This window comes from Microtus ochrogaster, unplaced genomic scaffold (genome assembly GCF_000317375.1).
Source record: "Microtus ochrogaster isolate Prairie Vole_2 unplaced genomic scaffold, MicOch1.0 UNK9, whole genome shotgun sequence".
Lineage (NCBI taxonomy): Eukaryota > Metazoa > Chordata > Mammalia > Rodentia > Cricetidae > Microtus > Microtus ochrogaster.
The window spans coordinates 8,791,514-8,811,159 of NW_004949107.1; the positions used below are offsets into that span (position 1 = coordinate 8,791,514).

A 19,646-nucleotide genomic window follows, 5' to 3' on the forward strand; every position below is an offset into this window, starting at 1 on the left:
AAAGCAGCAGCTACAACAATCCTCTCCATGGCAGCTCTTTTCAAACAAGAGAATCATCCCATCTCCGGGTAAACACAGGAGAAGAGTCTGGGAGGTGGAGAGAGCTGCCAAGAACAGCCATCCTGTAAATAAAGTGGTTTGCTGGCACAGACGGGGCCTCCTGAGCAGCAGTCATAGCTGCTGAGGTGGCCTGCCTGCTGGCTGAGGCAGCAGAGGGACTGGGCTGTCAAGCCCACTCTCTGAGAGCCAGCCAGAACCACATCACTCAGGGAAGCCCAGCTATCCACAGGCTTTGGAGCTCTCTCCACCAGACCCGGCCCCCTTCCCAGAGGTTACTCTTGCGGCAACTCTGCCCTAGCCAGTTGGGGTTCACTCCTGTCTCCGTGGCTGCTATATGTTTTTTTTTTTTCTCCATCCTGGCCAGCAGGGTCTTATCCAGACCTCCAGGGATGTGGGCCAGCAGCACCACCCTCCCCAGGAGGGAAGACACAGCTAACATGGGCATATTCTGCACAGGGGAATTGTCAGCCACTCACCCTCCACTTTGAGCTCCTCTGTTCTGTTTCCTGAATCGGGGTCTTGCTCTATAGTCAGACCTGGCCGGTCTTGACCTGGCAGCAACCTTCCTGCCTCTGCTTCCTGAGTGCTGATACAGACACATGCCACCATGCCCGGCCTTACTGTGCCCTTCTTAAGGCTTACTTATATCCTTAGTATGCACAGATACATGGAATGCGACAACCAATGACCACTGGGGTGGGTCAGTGTGAGGACAGGACAATGGGCAGTCAAAGTGAGAAAGAGCAGAGGAGCGGAGACCAGCAGAGGCAGTGCTGATAGGGAAGCAAGAGCTAGTCCACTGCTGAGCAGCTGCTACATGCCAGCTCTGGGCTCTACACACACTGGTGTCTTTATTTATCCGTGCATTCCAAATGTCCAAACAGCTCTCATAGTTCTTAACTGGAAATAGAAAGGCAATTGTCTTGCTGTGAAGACGGGCAGCTCACATTATTGGGGACATGACATCACAAATGCTGACGGGATGTGCCGGCACGGCTCTGCGATATTCCTGTCCACGGCACCTAGCCCACTCTCATCACGAGAAGGCAACAGACGAGCCCACACTGAAGAATAGTCTATGAATAACCAGTACTGGCCAAAAACATCAGTCAGGAAAGACTGGGAAGCAGATGGGAGACCGAGGAGGAAACAGAATTATATGTCACTGAAACCTTAAAGAAAGAGCTGAGGAACCACAGAAGGACCTCAGCGAGAAACACCATCAAAGCCAACCACGTCTGCAGGATAAGCAATGGAGCTACAGCCATGCTAATTTTGCTGCTGCCTGGTCTAACGCTGATTTTGATTGTCAGCATGCAGTTAAAGTTAAGGAAAGCTGGACAGCGGTACACAGATGCTGCGTACTGTTGTTACAACTTTTTCCATGTCAAAAAAATTAAAATAAAAAAAAGTTTAGAGGCGACTGGAGAGATAGTTTGGCAGTTAAGAGCACTCAGTATTCTTGCGGAGTGCCTGGGCTCAATTCCGAGCATCTACATGTCAATTCACAACTGTAACTCCAGCCCCAGGGGGTCTGATACCTCTTCTGACATCCGTGGGCCCCCACAGCATGTGGTACATACATACACTCAGGTAATAGTGAATGCATGCACACACACACATTAAAAAAAAATGTTAGGGGCTAAAGAGATGGTTGGACTGTTAAGAGCATACCTTGGGGCTGGAGAGATTACAGAGGTTAGGAACATGCATTGATCTTGCAGAGGACCTGGGTTCAAGCCCCAGCATTCACAAGGTAGCTCCTGTCTATTAACTCCAGTCCATGTAACACCAACTTCTGACCTCTGTGGACTCCAGGCATGCACATGGGTGTGCAAACATACATGAAGCCAAAGTCTTATACACACCAAATAAGATGATAAGTAAATCTTATATTTTAAGAGCACTTGCACTATTGCAGAGGACCAGTTTGGTTGCCAGTACCCAACTGGGTTGCTCACAACTGCCTGTAACTTTAGCTCTAGAGGATCTGACACTCACTTCTGAACTCTGTGGGTACTCTGCGCTTGCATGCCCGTGCGCGCGCAGGCGTGCACACATACACACACACACACACACACACACACACACACACACACGGCACATAGAGAGGCACACACATATACATAAATAAAAATAAGATGAAACTTCACATTTTAAATTACTTTTTAATTTAAGGTTTTCCAAATGAGTCACTCAATACGGCACTTATGACATTTATGCTCACTGGATTAGTCTACTGTTAATAAAAAAGAATCCTGGGATAAAACAATACGCTTTTAAATGTTGTGACATATTACTTAAAATATGCCACAGGGGGTGGGGTTTTGTTTTGTTGAGACGGGGTCTCACTAGGTAGCTCAGGCTGCCCTTCCAGACACGTACAGCCAGCCACGCACCTCAGCTGTTTGACAGCTCTGATCATCCAATAGCTAAGCTTGTACTGCAGGAGCAGGGGCTTCTGGAGGAAGGAGCTGTAGAGGGAGCCTGCCTTCAAGCATGAAGGCCCCTCCCTCTCAGCAGGCTCCCCAAGGGGCTGTTTTACACCTCGACTTGGAGTCTCCCTGAGTAAAAAACAAGTTCTCCAGCCTTCTAGACAGCACCAGTAACCCCCCTTCATTCCTTCCGCGGTGACTCACTTGAAGATTTTGCAATCAGATAAATAAGGGCATTCCCCACCAAATTTTAGCCCGGTAATACATCTGCCAATGCGCACTACTCATTTCTTGTTTCCCACCAGACAAACACAAGAACGTGAGGCTGTTGCTGTGTGAATGAGCGGCTCACGTGCGCCCACATTTGATTCCTTTCCTTTCCTGTGTGCCTGGGCTCCTCCAGCTCACCAGCCAAGAGGCCGATCCCGCCGCCAGAGAGTCTGAGCTCTGGCCTAGGACGCAGCTTGGAATGCAGGGCTGCAAGAGCCAAAACAAGGCGGGGCTTGTGGCTTGTCCCGTGCGGAGTCTCTGTCCAGAGCTTTCCTGCAGTTCCCTTTGCTGGCGCTGTGCTCTGCCACCCAGTCGCGCATACTTGTTCATCTCATGGCAACCCTGCGCCACTGTGCAGTGGGGAAGAAGGCATTCTGACCCTGACCGCCTTGGGTTTGAATGAGAAGGAAAGCTATAGGGGATCACTAAAGGGGGCAAGACCTGGGGTTTTCTCTAGGGTCCGAGGGCTTGGGTGAAATCTGACAAGACACGGAGACCCTGGCCACTCCCACCCACCCCAGGAAGGAGCAGTTGGACAGGTTTAGGTATCTGTGACTGAATCCTTCTCCAAGCCCCAGCAACTCTGAGCAGACAGGGAGAAAGCTCTGATGCGGGCCCTTCCAGGTAAATTCCAGTTGTGAGCAGAAGGGTAACAGCAAGCAGACGTCCATCACCCCAAGACAGTCAGAGGAGAGGCAGTTCCTCCTAGAGGACGCAGACAGCTGACCCTGACCAGCCAGGCGCCAGCACATCAAGAACATTCTGGTCCAAGGGACACACACAGGCCCTCACCTTAGATAACACGTTCTTGCCTTGATCTGAGGGGACGACCCAGACATGGAGTAGAGAGCACCCCACTCCCTGCCTGCCTACTAGGTAAGAACCCTCCAGCCAAGAGCCATGGGAGTGGGGAGGGTTACTATATGCTTTCCTGATAGAATGCCTGCCCGGCTTCCATGACAATCCCTGGGTTTGAAAAAAAAAAAAAAAAGCAGAAAGCCAGACAAGTTATTTTAAATTAGAAAATGGAACTCCTTCCGTCTCCATACCAAGGCTCCCCTTGGTGACGGAGCGTGAGAAGACTGCTGGCCAGGACGGAGACAGGGCCAAAGAGCACTGCCAGGCTGGACAGTGACACCGGAAAGTTCACAGGAGACAAGTGGGGACCCCCCCAACCCGTGCTCCACTCCGAGTCCTTAATGAATTTCAGGAAGAAGCCGGACATTCTGCAGAGGTCCAACCACCAAAGAGGTGCTGGAAGAGTGAGGTCGTGAACAGAAGGGCAGGGGTGCAGAGGGAGAGCATATGGGAGGCTTCCTATAGGGCCAACAGCCCCCCCCCCCCGCAGGAGGATTAAACCCTCGGTCTGCTTCGGGAAGGAAACACAGGAATATTTTTTGTTTGTTTTTCGAGACAGGGTTTCTCTGTAGCTTTGGTACCTGTCCTGGAACTAGCTCTTGTAGACCAGGCTGGCCTCGAACTCCCAGAGATCCGCCTGCCTCTGCCTCCCGAGTGCTGGGATTAAAGGCGTGTGCCACCACCGCCCGGCAGGAATATTTTTTAAATGACTTTCTAGGAACTTTTACATGTCAGGTGTTCATATACAACCCCAGGGAGCCGAGGAGCCCTGAGGTATCCAAGGATGAGGCTGTCAGTGGGACTAAGGAGCCAACAGCAGGAACAAAGCCCCCAGATGACAGGTGCTACATTGACAAGCAGGGGCTTCTAGGTGGCATGGTTAATGTTGGGAAAAACTACAGATGTCAGGAGCGAAAAGATGACCTGAGAGTTCCCAGCTGAGCAAAGTAAACGGGGGGGCAAGGGAGATGCCTGCTCCCTCACAAAAATCCCCACTTATGAACAGATCCAAAGACACCCAGTGCAGGCAAAGACTTGGCATTCTATCAACAAATGGAAGTGTGAACACTGGCCAGAAGATACAGCAGGTGTTCCCAAGGCCTTCCTGGTGTGCAGGCGGGACATGGGAGGGTGTGATGGAAGACCCTTGCCTCTACCTCTGGGACAGTGTGCCACCCACCACACCCCACCCCAGGTTCACGTGGCCCTTTTGGTTCCAGGGCTCTGAGTATGATGGGCAAACTCCCTACGGAGTGAAATACACCCTAGCTCCCAGAAAGTGTTTTGAAAAGCAGAACAGCCAAAGAACAAGGTCTACAGCCAGGCACGGATCCTCAACCTTGCAACCTCGGTGTCTGAGAAACAGGATGAAGCAGGAAGATAATAGTTTAAGCCACATAATAAGACCATTAAGCAGAAATCCGATAGAAAGCTAACGTTTATTGTGATTCAACTAAATATTCTGGAGTAGATTACAGTAAGAGTGGCTGTGTAACCTGTGGCCTGTTTTTTAAATTAGTGGACACACTTTGTGAAGAACTGTGTCATCGATAAAGCTGTTTTAGAAAACAGCCCAGCTTCCTTAGCTTCAGATACTGTGGGTATCTCTGCACTCCCCCCCCAGGGTTCTCCAGCTTCCTTGTAAGGTCTCTGCACTTCTCCTGGGTTCTCCAGCTTCCTTAGCTTCAGATGCTAACTGTGGGCATCTCTGTACTCCCTCCAGGGTTCCCCAGCTTCCTTGTGAGCACCTCTGCACTTCTCCTGGGTTCTCCAGCTTCCTTGTGAGCACCTCTGCACTTCTCCTGGGTTCTCCAGCTTCCTTAGCTTCAGATGCTAACTGTGAGCATCTCTGCACTCCCTCCAGGGTTCTCAGTACATCTCCAGTCCTAGAAGGCAGTTGCTTTCCCTTCCCAGGTCCAAAACTCCTCACACACTAGAGCCTCACCTTAGAGCATGCTCCTGTCGAGGATAGGCAGACAGGAGTTTTCTAGTCTGCATACTTCTCTACCGTTTTTAAAGAAAGAGGTGACAGAGGTGGAGCTCCAGATCAGTTATTCAGGCCAGTGAAATGGCCTAGACAATATCAGGGAGGACTCCGAAGGGTATGGGGTGCACAGTAGTTGGCAGGCTGCAAAGACAGTGCAAGTCACTGGATGCGAGAGTGTGGTCCTTCTCAGAGACACTTAGGCTGCAAGGTTCTAGGTGAAGAGGGAGAGAGAGCACTGGCCAGGATGGACAGCTGCCAGGAAGCCACAAATAGTACCCACCCAAGTCTCAATTGAGTGAGACCAGAGACGCAGCATGGCTAACCCACAGAGATAGACAGATAGTTAATATAATGGTTTCTGGGAAAGAGAGCTTGGGGAGGATGTGATAAAACACAGGAAACCAAGAAGAGAAAGGTAGTTATTACACACGATGATTAAAAAATACACTCACTTTATTTCCACTTTGTCCCCAGTCCCCAGTAGCACAGATGAGAACCCTCTAAAACACAAAATATTTCAAGAAAGCATGTTACAAGGTACAAGGTATAAGCAGTAATTTGGCAGAACTTTATCATCTCTAGCAGTTCATAACCCCCCCATCCAAATTTTAAAATTCAAAAATAAGAGTTAACTTTATTCAACGTATGTTACAGCTTAACATTAAAAACATCATGCCGGGGTCTGGATCTGGAAGGAGTTGGGGGAGGTGAACATGACCAAAACACATTGTATGAAATTCTCAAAGAACTAATTAAAAAATGAGGAAAAAAAATAAAATATCATGCTCTAGTTAAATATTTCACAAACAATACTGTATACAAATAAAATATTACACAAAATATTTTTAAGAAAATGTTTTGGTCTTTGATCTGAACAATAAATAAAGACACAGGCACTTCTACACTCAGGGAAGCGGCACTACCCGAAAGAGCTCCATCTAAGAAATATGTGGTAATATGGCAAGAGGAGAGTCCTGGAGTCTTAAGCTGAAAAACCACTTAAGAAAATGCCTTCAAATTCTATCTTTCCATTTCAAGTTCGCAAATCACAAACGCCTCCCTGGCCCACACTGAACATTCGCAAACCCATATGGCTGTCGGGCTACTCAGGCTTCAGTTGGCCACGAGGGAACCACACTCAAGACCTTCAAAATACTAAAATCAGATGAACTATCATGATGCCACCCAGCAAACCGAACACAAGTAAAAGAAAACCCTCTGCCCTTCTCACGGCCCGTGGTCAGACGAGATGAACGGTGCGTGCTGCTCGGTGGCTTTCCTCTTTAAAGAAAGTGACAGGTTCTAGTAACAACGAGAATACTGCTGGGGTGGCAGGGAACTCTGACATCAGTCCACTTCCTGGACCATTTTAAAAGTCCATCAAAATCTTAATGAAAGTAAACAGAATTCCATTTCACAAAAAAAACACCTGATCATGCCCTGTGCAATCTTGATTAGCCAATCAGCTTATAAACCCTTGGTGTCGAGTCACCATTACGATGGGAACAGGAGCAGACCATTACAAGGATCAAAAGAGACCAAATTCTAAATCGTGGCCAAATTCTAAACATGATTTTGAAGAAGGAAAAATTAGAAACTGAGGACCAACAGCCAGAGGAAGCGTCAGAACAAATCCCAATCATCCTGCGACACAGTTCAGCTTTTCCCTGGCCACAAAGGTGTGGAATTGAAGGGCCTGGAAGCCAGGACGCTACTCATCATCAAGGCTGATGGTTTCATACAGAAGTCACCCTACTGTGAAAGTACAACATGGGAACCAGTCAGGCTAGGCCTTCCTGTGAAACGCAGCTCAGCTGTACTTTAGCATTTTAAAGTAGGACTTTGCAACTGAGACCAAATATCAATCATCTCTTGAGGTTTTCTGCTATGTACTAACATTAGATCTATATATGAACAAATATTCTTTTTATTTTTCTCTTCGATATCAAATGTCCTGAAGCCTTTGTGTTTCTCGGGAACAAGGCCCAGTTTCTGAAGGCACATTCCAGTATAAACATCATCTATGGGGTAGAGGTGGACCCGGTCAGTTATATTGTACAGTCTCAGGGCCAGGGGGCCAGAGTACAGAAATCCACCTCCCCCCGCATACGGTGGGTAGACCCCCATGTAGAAGACTTCTGGGATGTAGTACTTCAGTTTCTTATCCCGATGAGGCCCAGCATTGTGGATCACGTCACCTATAAACAAATCTTTGGCTTTGTTCTTGGATAAGCTATTCAAGTAATTCAGGATGTGATGAGTGTTGACAAACACATCGTCGTCGCCCTTGAAAACAAACTCCACGTCTGGACAAGAGGTGCTCACCCACCTGAGAAACAGCACCTCCTTCAGAGACAGGTTGAAGAACGTGTCTCTGTAGTTCCACATGAGGATGTCCTGGTGCTTCTCACTCTCAAATTTCAGCATGTCTGAGAGGTCAGGGTGGTTGTCCTCTGGGGGAGTCTTGCCCAACAAGAAGACTCTCACTACCGTCTGGTTCCCCACGTTGGTTTCTCTGCCCCAAGATTCCCGGATGGCTTGTCTTCTGGCAAAATGCGGAATGAGGGATTTAATGGCCAGCAGCAGGAAGGGTTTCTTGGCGCACTTCTTGGGTTGGTCTATCAGTAGTGAGTAATTCCGGCATCTCAGATACAGGAGGAAGTCTTTAAATCTGTCCGGCAGACTATTAAAATCTGTCACGGCTGTCATGACCCTTGGGTCAGGCTCACAGAAGCCCAGGTGACTCGTGTTTGGAGACGTGGACCAGTCCCCCGTCTGGTTGGCCAGTCTGTTGAGGATGGGGTTGTACCACTTGTTCAGCTTCTCCTGCTCTCTGTTCCAATATGCCCGGGGAGGGCTGGACAGCTTCCAGAACTTCTCTTTGGGTATGATTACTCCCCCCTTTCCATTTTTCTCTTGACTACTGTTTTTGGAGACTTCCACAATCAGATAAATGAAGACATTTGCCATCATCAGGATACCCAACAACTTTATTCTTCGGCGGCCAACACTCATTTCTCATATCTGCAATAAAAGGGAAGCGTATTAGTTAACTCTGAATTTGAGTTCCACCACGTACACTTTAGGTTGTTTTTTCAACCTTTCCATGAAAGCTTAACGTGGTGACATATGCCCTTATTTCCAGCAACTCAAGCAGCAAATGAGTCACTGGGTCCCAGGCCAGCCAGGGCCACACAGTGAGACTCACTCTTTCTTCCTTTCTTATTTTTAAAGTCTCCCCATGAAGAATGTTTTAGAATAAGGACACCAATTCACTAGTCCTGGTTCAAATTAAATCTCAATTTCTCCATCTATAAAGTTGGGATGGCTGTAGAAAACATGTGATGTTTGTATACCAGGCTTTTGAAATCATGCCCGGCCCACTGCAACCACCATGTAAGGAATGGCTATCATCAATGTTATTTTAGATGCTCATAGGGCAGAGGCAAACATCACTAAATAAATGACTTCATGGTTGTTCGACTATTTTGCTTAATAAGGTTCGTACAAATCGGTGCACTGCAAACTAACTTGCCCATAATTCATAATGATAAGCTTTTTATTCTGGAAACCAGTATGCACATGTGCACACAGTATCAATGTTATACCATGATGGAGGAGGGTCATCTTTCTATCTGTTGTTTCATTGGTTAAGTAATAAAGAAACTGCTTGGCCTCAGATAGGGCAAAATTTAGATAGGCGGAGTAAACAGAACAGAATGCTCGGAGAAAGAAGCCTAGTCAGGCAGTCGCCATGATTCTCCCACTCCAGACAGAAGCAGGTTAAGATCTTCTCTGGTAAGCCACCTCGTGGGCTACACACATTATTAGAAATGGGCTAGTCCAGGTGCGAGAGTTAGCCGAGAAAAGGCTAGATATAATGAGCCAAGCCGTGTTTAAAAGAATACAGTTTCCGTGTAATTATTTAGGGTAAAGCTAGCCGGGTGGCGGGACACAGCCCGCCGCTCCTTCTACAACAATACCACATACACTATCATGTCGTTTACTCTGAATCTTGTCACTTCTTTAAAAACGCAGACCCAACCCTGAATTATTTCCTAACCTACCAATATAAATAAAATACAAATTAGTGGGTTGCTTTAGGTTCACTGGCTCCTAATCACGAGTCCCAAGGTAAAAAGGATTTGAGTGCTGGGAACGCTGAGAAACTATTTCATCATGGACAGCCCACACCATAGGAATTCATGGTTACTTTGTGCCTCTTGTAATATTATCTAGTGGTTTGTATTAAGGACTGTCCAACAGTTCTACTACAGAAAGCTTACAGTTAAGCCCTCCATAACACACATAAGGGGCTAGAGAGGTAGTTCAGCAGCTAAGAGCACTTACTGTCCTCGCAGGGGACCCAGGTTTAGTTCTTAGCACCCCATATGTCAACTTTCAGTAATTCCAGTTCTGGGGGATCTAAAGCCCTCTTCCCGTCTTCTCAGGTACCAGGCACACATATGCTACCAATAAATGCAGATAAACACACACATACAAAATAATGAAAAACAAAAATTAATATATGAAAGGAAACAAGCTTGCCTGTGCCAAGCTAACAGACACTGCAGATTTCCTTTTGCTACTCTTTCTTAAGCAATACAGGACTACTATTTCCACAGTGTCCACGCTGCAGTATGCAAGCATTGTAAGGAAGGAGAGATCATTAGCACCCATAGGAGGAAACCTCGAGTGGCAGTACTTACAACACTGGCTACCTAGTAAGCTCACGGCCAGCCTGAGCTACACACGACTCTCAAACAACAACAACAGACCAAGCATACCCCAGAAGACCGTGCTAGGTTATAAACAGATGGACCATTTCATCTAAGACTTGAGCATCTATGAATTCTGGTATCTGTGGGGATCCTGGAACCAAACCTTCACAGATACCAAGGGCAACTCAGTAAGTTAAAGGGTTTGTCTTAGGTAGTTTGTTTTGGGAGGCGGAGTCTTGCTGCATTGTTTGGGCCCAAATTCCAAAGCTCAAGCACGTGGGGACCCTCCTGAGTTTCATTGTTTTCATTTTCTTTTAAAACAGCTCCCACCACAAACCACCACTCCCCTAGACCACTGCACGTCCAAAAGAGCCCTGCACAGAAGAGATACGCAAACAGGCCACGCCCCCACCCCAGCTCTCCAGATCCCACCTATGAGCCAGCAGAAAGGAAGGCTGCCTTATACCACAGGAAAACAACCACAAAACATGTCTTACTTTTTGATAATAGTTGTAAAGCATCCCTGACCACACGGCCTGAATAGTATCTAACTGTCCACATCCTTCTCAGGACAACTCTGTCCAGATGAACTTTTTGTAAGTACATCTTACAAAATTTTGCCAGTATCAGATGCTAATAAAGAATCAATTGTTTAATTTAGAAAAGTCACAGACATCTTAAAGTTTGACTGCTTTTTGAAACAGGGTCACACATAACTCAGGCTGACTTCCAACTTACTATATAAGCACACCAACTTTTCATTTCTGATCTCCCTGCCTCCACCTCCCGAGGAGATTACGGGGGAATGCCACCACACCCAATTGCGTCCTTTCAAAAGACATCATTCAAAAATAAAAAGTTCCCATTCTTTTTTTTAAAAAAAAAATTCTCCTATTTTTATGTTTGTGTTTTGTGTGTTTATCTGCATGCATTCATGTGCGCCATATGCATGCCTGGTGCCCCAAGGCCAGAGAATGGCATCAGATCCCCCCCCCAGCCGGGAACCAGAGTTACAGAATGCTAGGAGCTGCCACTTGGGTGCTGGGAACCAAATCTGGTCCTCTGCAAGTGCTCTTAACCACTGAGTCATCTCTCCAGGCCCCCAAAACGGTTTTCTTTACATTGGAAGGCCTTTGTGGGGCTGAGGGAGGAGCACTCGCTATGCAAGCAGAGGACCTGGGTTTGAACACCTAAACCCACATCAAGCTGAGCACATGCAGCATGCCTTCAACCCCTGCTCCTATAGGACAGGTTCAACAACACACAAGAGACCCCACTTCAGACAAGGTAGGAGACGAGGGCCAGCACTAGTACTTGGTCTCATCCTGCACACCTATGCCGTGGCAGGTGCGTGTCCACACGAACAAGTGTGCACACAGAGGCCACTTCCCTCAGAACTACTAGTCTCATGGCTGTGAGCCCCTTCTCCTCTGAAAGAGGCAATAAGGAAAAGTATGGGCTTGAACAGAGAAAGCTATAAGGACAACCTTTGGGAAGGTGCTCAGGGAAGAGAAATAATACACACAAGCCACATAGTGGTTGCGCACACGTCTTTAATCCCAGCACTCAGGAAGCAGAGGCAGGTGGATCTCCCAAGTTTGAGGCCAGTCTATTCTACAGAGTGAGTTCCAGGACAGTCAGGGATGTCTCAAAAAATCAAAATAAATATAAATAAACAAACAAACAGTACACACTGTGATTACAGGCAAAAGCTTAACACTTAGACATATTTCCAATTTAGAAATATGTCTAATTTTAAAATATTAAAAAAATTAAAATACCGATAAATAAAAGACACCAGATTACAGAAGAAGACAGAGGAGTACACATACTACTTTAACATAGCAGGTTGTTTAATTTTATAGCTAATTTCCTAAAATGCAGTATAAAAAAATGACTGCAGATAAATCAACAAGCCACGTCTAGGTTGTGAGGGCCAGGAATACTGGAACTCAGCCAGAACCACATGGCATTTCTCATAAGCAACATCAATCTTTCTTTTCAAAAAATATTGAAACTTATTAAATATACGTATGAGTGTTTTATCTACATGTATGTCCGTGCACACACTGCAGAAGTCAGAAGAGGCTGAGATCCTCTGGAACAGGAATCACAGACCGCTGCTAGCCACCATGTGGGTGCTCAGAACAAATCCTAGGTCCTCTGGAAGATCAGCCAGTGTACTTGACTACTGAGCCGTCGCTCCAGTCCACTAATCCTTCTTGAGAACAGATGAACACATTTGAAGCTCTCAACTGTGCTTGCTCAAGACAGAGCATCATCCTATTATCCCTGTGTGCTGGTACCACCGCCACCACATGCCCAGCCAAGTTCACAGGATGCCACTCTATGAGTAAAGGAAATAGGGATGGGGCTGAAAACAGGGTGAGCTGGATCCCAGAGTGGAGCTCTTGGTACAACCTCATTCTGTCCCAGGTCATTGGTGAAGTCTTGGGGGTTGGCACAAGAATGAAAAAGCTGGAGGCCTGGAGTCTAGTATTATACCCATCTGTGGCCTAGAGCCTTCAAAGAAAGAGAAACAGGACAGCAGACAAGCTCCTGGGCCCTTCAGGAAATGCCAGCCACTGGAGGAACCTCTTCCACTAATTTCAGACAGGCATTCTTCCAGACTTACCTGAGGAGAGAGATGAGCACCCCAATTCTAACTGCACATTCCCCCAGGGCTAGATGTTATCTGTCACTTGTGGTTCAGACACTCTTTTAAGAGAACTTTGCACTCTGAAAGCAAGTGAAGTTCACAGAAGATAATAAGGCAAAGATCCCATTAAAAAGAGGAAAAAAAAACTGTGGGAAAAGCTATCTAAATAGTTAAGGAATATAAAGCCCATTTTGTGGTTTCTGGCGTTTTCCCCCCAGGAAGTTACATTGCTTAAAACGAATTTAAGAAAAACACCAAAATTGGAGAAATGGCATACCTCCCCCCACTATGAGACCCAGAATTTTCAAGGAAAAAAATCCTAGATGCAAACATCAAATTTTTGACTTTTATATTTCTTTGAACAGAGATGGACACTTTTCAGAGATACGCCCCTCCCCCGCCTCCCGGTTTCTCTGTGTAACCCTAGCCATCCTGGAACTCCATCTGTAGACCACATTGGCCTCGAACTCAGAGATCCGCCTGCCTCTCCCTCCAGAGTACTGGGATTAAAGGTGTGTGCTACCACTCCCGGATAGAAACAGACTACTTCTACAACACTATAATTAAATTTAACCAAAAAGGGGGGACTGTGTCTAGCCAAGAGCAGAGAGGCATTGCAGCTGTGCAAGCCACCTAGACGCCTCCCCGAAGGCTCCAAAACACTAGACAACTAGAAGGCACTGAAGGCCGCAGTGCTGACAGGTTCCTTCCAGTTCTGAAAGCTGTAAACACTTCAGCAAGCTACTGGTCAAAAGACACTTGCTGGTGACCAGGGTAGTCATAACAACCTGTTTTCAAGGGTCTCAGGAACAACAGTCAATCAGAGAGAGCACCAGCAACACAATCAAGCCAACCCTAAAGCCTGCATCAAGACGCCTTGTGTAGTGAGTGATATTTCATTTGCATTTTAATAAATAAAGCTTTTTTTCCTTGTCCAATGTCTCTCTGCAGCTGCTGTTCCTTTCTCATTAGCATTAAGAAAATTCAAGGTTAATAAAGCATTACGCAATCTATTTCTGGGGGTATTTAAGGGGGATGGTTACAAGTTAATACTGGTAATGGTCAGGAAAAAAGCTTTATTTATTAAAATACAAATGAAGTGTCACTACAGCCTTGAACTGCCCTCAGCACTAAGGTGCTACGGAGGCTTGGATCCTAAATGTCCTGCGAAGGCCTGGTCTCCAGTCTTGCAACTACTGAGTGCTGGTGGGACCTCGGGAGTATGCTCTAGTGGAAGGGACTCACTTCCTGATTGTCAATCAGGTGACCAGCTCCCTCAGCTACATGCTCCCACCATGATGTATGAGGGCCACCACAGGCCCCAATGCAATGTGACAAAGTGACCATGGACTAAATAAAATTTTTTTTTTTTGGCATAGGCCAAATAAACTTCCCCACCTTCAAGTTTGTTCAGCACAGAAACCTTGTCAACACACAATGCTAAGAGTAAAAGGAAGGCAGGACCTTTCTCGTGAAATAGAAGCAGTCAGTCCCCCCAACCCAATCGGGCTAAGACAAGGCTTGAAACCCAACTTTTGAGTGTACGCAGGGGAAGGAGTCAGAGGCCTCTGAAGGGAGCCTTGCTCACTGCTGTTCAAATCCGACCAGAGAGAACAGAGAGGAGCCCTGGTCTGCTGCCTCAGCCTGCTCATTCCCGCGCCCTGCTGCTGCTCCAACACCTTTACCTCCCATCTGTAGCTGCTCCCTGCCAGCCATTCCTGGGCCCTGTTCAAACAAACAGAGGAGGACACAGTTTGCAGCTAAGAGGTTCTGCGGGGAGAACAGCTTCCAGCAAAATGGCAGATGGCAGGTTACCAGGGAGGGCGATCAGCACGGCCAGAAGGCCTGGGCCATTCCTAGAGTTCCGTCCTAATCGGTACTAGAGGCCTGGCCCAGGCTCTTGCCAGGGCTGGGCAGGGGAACCCCAGGAGTTCCCCACGACACCAGGATAGAAAAGTGTGCCTGCCAGTGCTTTCTGTCTGTGAGCCACGGAACAGGCTGAGTCTCAGGAATTGGTTCCTAGTTAGGAGGTTTTCCCTCCAAGTTCAAAATTAAAAGGAAAAGGTACTTCCAATGAGTCTGTTCAGTCACATGTCCCCACGGGTAGAAACACAGATCAGTGTCTCCTCCACAACCCATTATGGCTAATCTGCTCAAGTGGAATTTACCATTTTAAATAAAATTAGTCACAGGACTCAGGTTTATCTCGTGGCGGAGCACCTGCCCAGCAAGCAAGAGGCCCCAAATTCTTCAGCACCACAACAAAACAAAAACCAAATCTACCTCTGTATTTACCCTTTAAATAAATACATGCAAAACATTTAGAAAAAGGAGAAGAAAAATAAACAGGTCACCCTTCCCCGTCTTTAATAAAGCTGAAAAGAATTGTATAGTCCTCGGTGGAAAGATTGTGGAATTTAAAAACAGTTCTGGCTAGGAGAGAGAGAGATAGCCTAGACTCGTATTCAGGCTAAAATCCAGTCTGACCCCTTCAGTCAGACTTAGCAGAGCTATTTCCTTGACCTCTCGGCGCCTGCTTCCTTATTCTACATACAGCTTACGGTCTACAGGCCCTGTCACTCAGCAGCTCTCTGCCGGGGCTCCTGCTTCTGACACCGTACACTTCTCCAGTTTCGTCCCTCAGTGACTAAACTAAGACGTTCTCATCAACCCACTGAACCTCCAAAAGAAGGGCCCACGGTTTAACACATAACTCCTGAAACTAGTTTCAGAATGTTTCAGCTCTAAGTTTCTCTGCATTTTACATTTGCAGAATGTTGGGGGTTCTGGACACGGGGGAAACCCCTGAATTTCCTTTTCTGCACCTCCCTGCTCTCTACATTCAACCAGGAGTCGCAGCCTGGGCTCCTACCTCCATCTTGTCATTCACGATTCCTCCAGGTCTCTTCTCCATTCATCGAGCCTTGCGCCCATACCCACCCGGAGAACCCAAAGTTCACCGCTCACAACGATGACCAACTCCCAAGCTGATCTGTCTGCACGTGACCTCCCTGCTCTTGCAGCTCCACAGGGAAGTGAAGGCACTACTGAATGCAGCTGAATGCAGCCTCAGTTTACATCTGCAGCACGTGCACGCATGCGGGCACATACACAGACGGACACACGGACACACAGGTGACACCAGCTCACTTTCCTCACCTGGTCAGGGCAGCCCATACAGAGGCATCTGCAAGGTCACTGAAAACAGTGAATATAAAGTAGAAACTGGACTATTTAAATACATACAACCTTTTCCCAAAAGGGTATTAGAAAAGCCCCTTACATATGGACTAGCGAATTACATGAAATATTTAAATTACAGGAATCTGCTGCATTCTATCAAGTACTGAAGAGCAACACGATGCTAAGACTTTCTGGAGTTAGGGGACCTGAGCTTCAGAAGCAGCGTCAGAAGGAAATCTCAGGAAACATCACAGTGTTCCTGCAGCCAGGAGCCGAAGGGGGTCTTCCCTCTTCAGGAGAATTCTAAGTCACCCCAGCTGACCAGAGAGGCTCAGTGCAGCTCAGGACAGTGCAGGAGGCTAGGCCACTACACAGTCAGCCCATGGGGCCCACGAAAGTGCGCGTTTGAGGGCTGAGGGCTGGGTACAGACCACTATCTCTACCTCACAGATCCACTGTGCTCCACAGTGAGACACAGCCCTGCCAGACACTGGGGAAAGCTGTGCCCTGGCACCAGGGAGGGCGAGAAAAGCAACCAACATTCTAGAAACATAACCGCATAGTAGCCACTTATAGATGGAATTCAGGAAAGAAAATCTCTTTATCCTACCAGCAGAGCAAGAACCACCAACTTACAAAGAGGGTAAGGAAAATCAGCTAAAGGGCCCAGCTCCCTTTTCAGAGGTCAGCCAACAGCCAGTGTGTCAGCAGCACCGGCGGCAGGTGACCAGTGAACCAGTGCAAGTCTCTACAATGTCAGCCCAGAGTCATCTCTAACCACAACACCGTCGCTCTTTAAGAGGCCACCAGAGTCCTGCACAGTGAGTTAGCAGAGGCAGTCAAAGGCACAGCTTTAACTGACAGCAGGGGTAAGACAGGCCTTGAGGTGTCCTGTGGCAGGGCTAATTTCAGAAGCACAGGGAGCAGCAGGGTGCAAGAGAGTTGGGGTGGAAACACAAAGCAACCGTAGGCAGATGAGCTCCGGAGCCTCTAAGACAGTGTGGGTAGGAGCTGGTGGGCCCAGGGGTCCTACTTCGAGAAACCTGCTGCTAATGGCTACACAGAGAAGCTGCGACCAGGCTGCCAGACAGCTTGCAACACTGTGTTTTCTTTCACACCCCGGCTTAAACGTGAAAACTGATCAGTTGTATCGTACAGACACTGAATGTCCACGGTGAGCGTATACAAACGCAGTTGGCTTTGGGTTCACTGGGGCAGCCTGTCTCCTCACAGCTCTGAACACCCCTGACGTCAGTCCACTGCTTCACCAACTGCTAACGATGGGAAAAGAGATAACGTGCCACCAACTCTTCCCATCCTCTGAGTATTTCAGAAAAACGGCCGAGAGAACACAAAATTCTGAAGTCATTTAGCAGCTAATGCTTGTACTGTGGCCACACCCAGCAGAGGGAGAAGCCAGACTGTCTGCTGTCTCACTCTCACACACACACACACACACACACACACAGGTCACACATTTTTGTCCTTAACCTCACCGGAAAAGAACACGTCCCTCTGTTCCATCCACCCTCTTCCTGAGTTCCCTGCTCTGCCCTCTGCCCAGTAGTCCGTCAGGATGCCCTCATACCCTTTCATCTTCACAACCAGCTCCCAAAGGTGAAGCGATTGGGTTGAGAACAGAGAGCTAATCCCACTGGAGGTGAGCTTTGGCCTTTGAACCCAACCCAGAGGCTCCTGCACTACCTACTACCATCAAGAGCATCACAGAGGACAGGATTCTCCACGAAAGACAGCTCCTACATGACGGAGAAATGAAATCACAGCATGTGTTGGCACCTGAAGGGGTGTACACAATTCTAAGAAAAACCAAGGACTGAGACTAGAAAAAAAACACAGAACAAAACAACAAAACTCAAATTGAGAAAAATAACATAGCAAATGTCCAACTGAGGCCTCTGGACTGAGGCACGCTGGTCTGGTAAGAGGCATCATTTATGCCATGGGTTTTATGACTCATGAGCTACTCTTGATTAGTTACTCATTCACACGAAAGAATGAGAGACTGGCAAAGCCTTAAACTAGCCCAGCCGCAAACATGTTCGTGCAAACCTTCTATTAGAATTGTTAGCCTTCAGCTCCCCTCCAGCAGCGAAGCCTAACAGGAGGAACCAGCAAGGCCACAACCGAGTCTCGCCTGGCCAAGAATAACCCAGTCCGCAACAGAAGGTAACTAGAAGCCATCCAGGCTACAGCTGCACACATACGTTTCCCCCACAACACACACATGCATTTCCCACAGGAGCCCAGCCCAACTGCAGAGAAAACAAATTTCTAGCCCATAGGGCCATAGAGATCATTCACCTCATTTACAGAAAAGGCCCAAAGGCTCCAGGGACAAGAGCCTTGTCACCCACAGGGAGAGCCAACAAGTCACTGTCAATGGGCAGTGAGAATTACTGGTGACAAAGACTTTCTCCACCGTCTACAAATTTTGGTTCATTCAAACAACAAAACCTCCCATTGTCTTAAGTCTCTCACCCCCCAACCCCCCTCTGGGACGGCTTCTATTGCTTCTTCCTCTGCCTCTCCTCCACATTCTTCTGACTTTGGGCTCTGTGATAAAGGTCTGACAGACAGCAAGACTCTTATCTCTAGTCAGTCTGCCACACCACAGCGTGTGGAGGAGAAACCCAGGGGCTCAGGGACAGGAAGGGACAACAGGCCTCTGCTGCTGTTTTCAGAAGGGACCTCTAGGCTGGCCTTGAGTTCCCCACACAGGAATGACCTTGAGAGCTCCTACTCCCCAGGACTTCACCCCCCAGGTCCGCAGAGCTAAAAGTATACACAGTCATCACAGCTTAAAGGGAAGCTCACTCTTTCCGACCAAGTTTCTAACGCCGCTCAACACAGTTATTCTTGGTTAAGTTCATACATGGGCCATGAGTTTCCCTCTCTAGTCCTCGGCTGGCTACTTGCCAACCCTTATTCCTCTCCATAAGGTCAAAAGCCTCTTGGCTTTAAGGCCTCCCTTACCGCTACTAACTAGGACATTACCGAGTACCATCCTCAAAACGGACACCTGAAAGCAACACTCAGGAAACAGTCACAGCGGAAATAGTTCTATAAACAAACACAGGCCCAAGGGATAGGGAAAGGGAGGAGGAGGAGATTAAAAATTAATAAAAATGCACAAGCATAGATTATAGCACTGGACTAGAAACAGAACCCCATTATAAACTGGGCAGTTCTTCTGGAAATAAGCAGGTCACTGGCCTTGACTTGGCTGTTTTGGTGTAGAGATGGGCTGGGAGTTGGCTCCCCATTTCTACAGACTCATACACTCAACTCAGTAAAAGCAATTCGGAAACAAAACTTAACTATTAGAATGGCCACAATCACCTTGTGCTCCAGCGGCTCTGACATCCTCTTCCAGGCACCCAAGGGCAAATGTATTCTCATTCTCTCTCTCTCTCTCTCTCTCTCTCTCTCTCTCTCTCTCTCTCTCTCTCTCT

The 19,646-nt window shown here is 47.5% G+C and overlaps 1 protein-coding gene across 1 annotated transcript in view; it reads right to left on the minus strand.

Moving 5' to 3' along the window:
• Nucleotides 1-6,045: 6,045 nt before the first annotated feature.
• The window catches only part of B3gnt2 (UDP-GlcNAc:betaGal beta-1,3-N-acetylglucosaminyltransferase 2), a 24,180-nt gene continuing 10,579 nt past the window's right edge, over nucleotides 6,046-19,646 (minus strand). The window contains exon 2 of the mRNA XM_005366468.2: nucleotides 6,046-8,634. Within this exon, the coding sequence (XP_005366525.1) occupies nucleotides 7,432-8,625 (1,194 nt within the window). The 5' untranslated portion in view covers nucleotides 8,626-8,634 and the 3' untranslated portion in view covers nucleotides 6,046-7,431. The remainder of the gene's footprint in view (nucleotides 8,635-19,646) is intronic.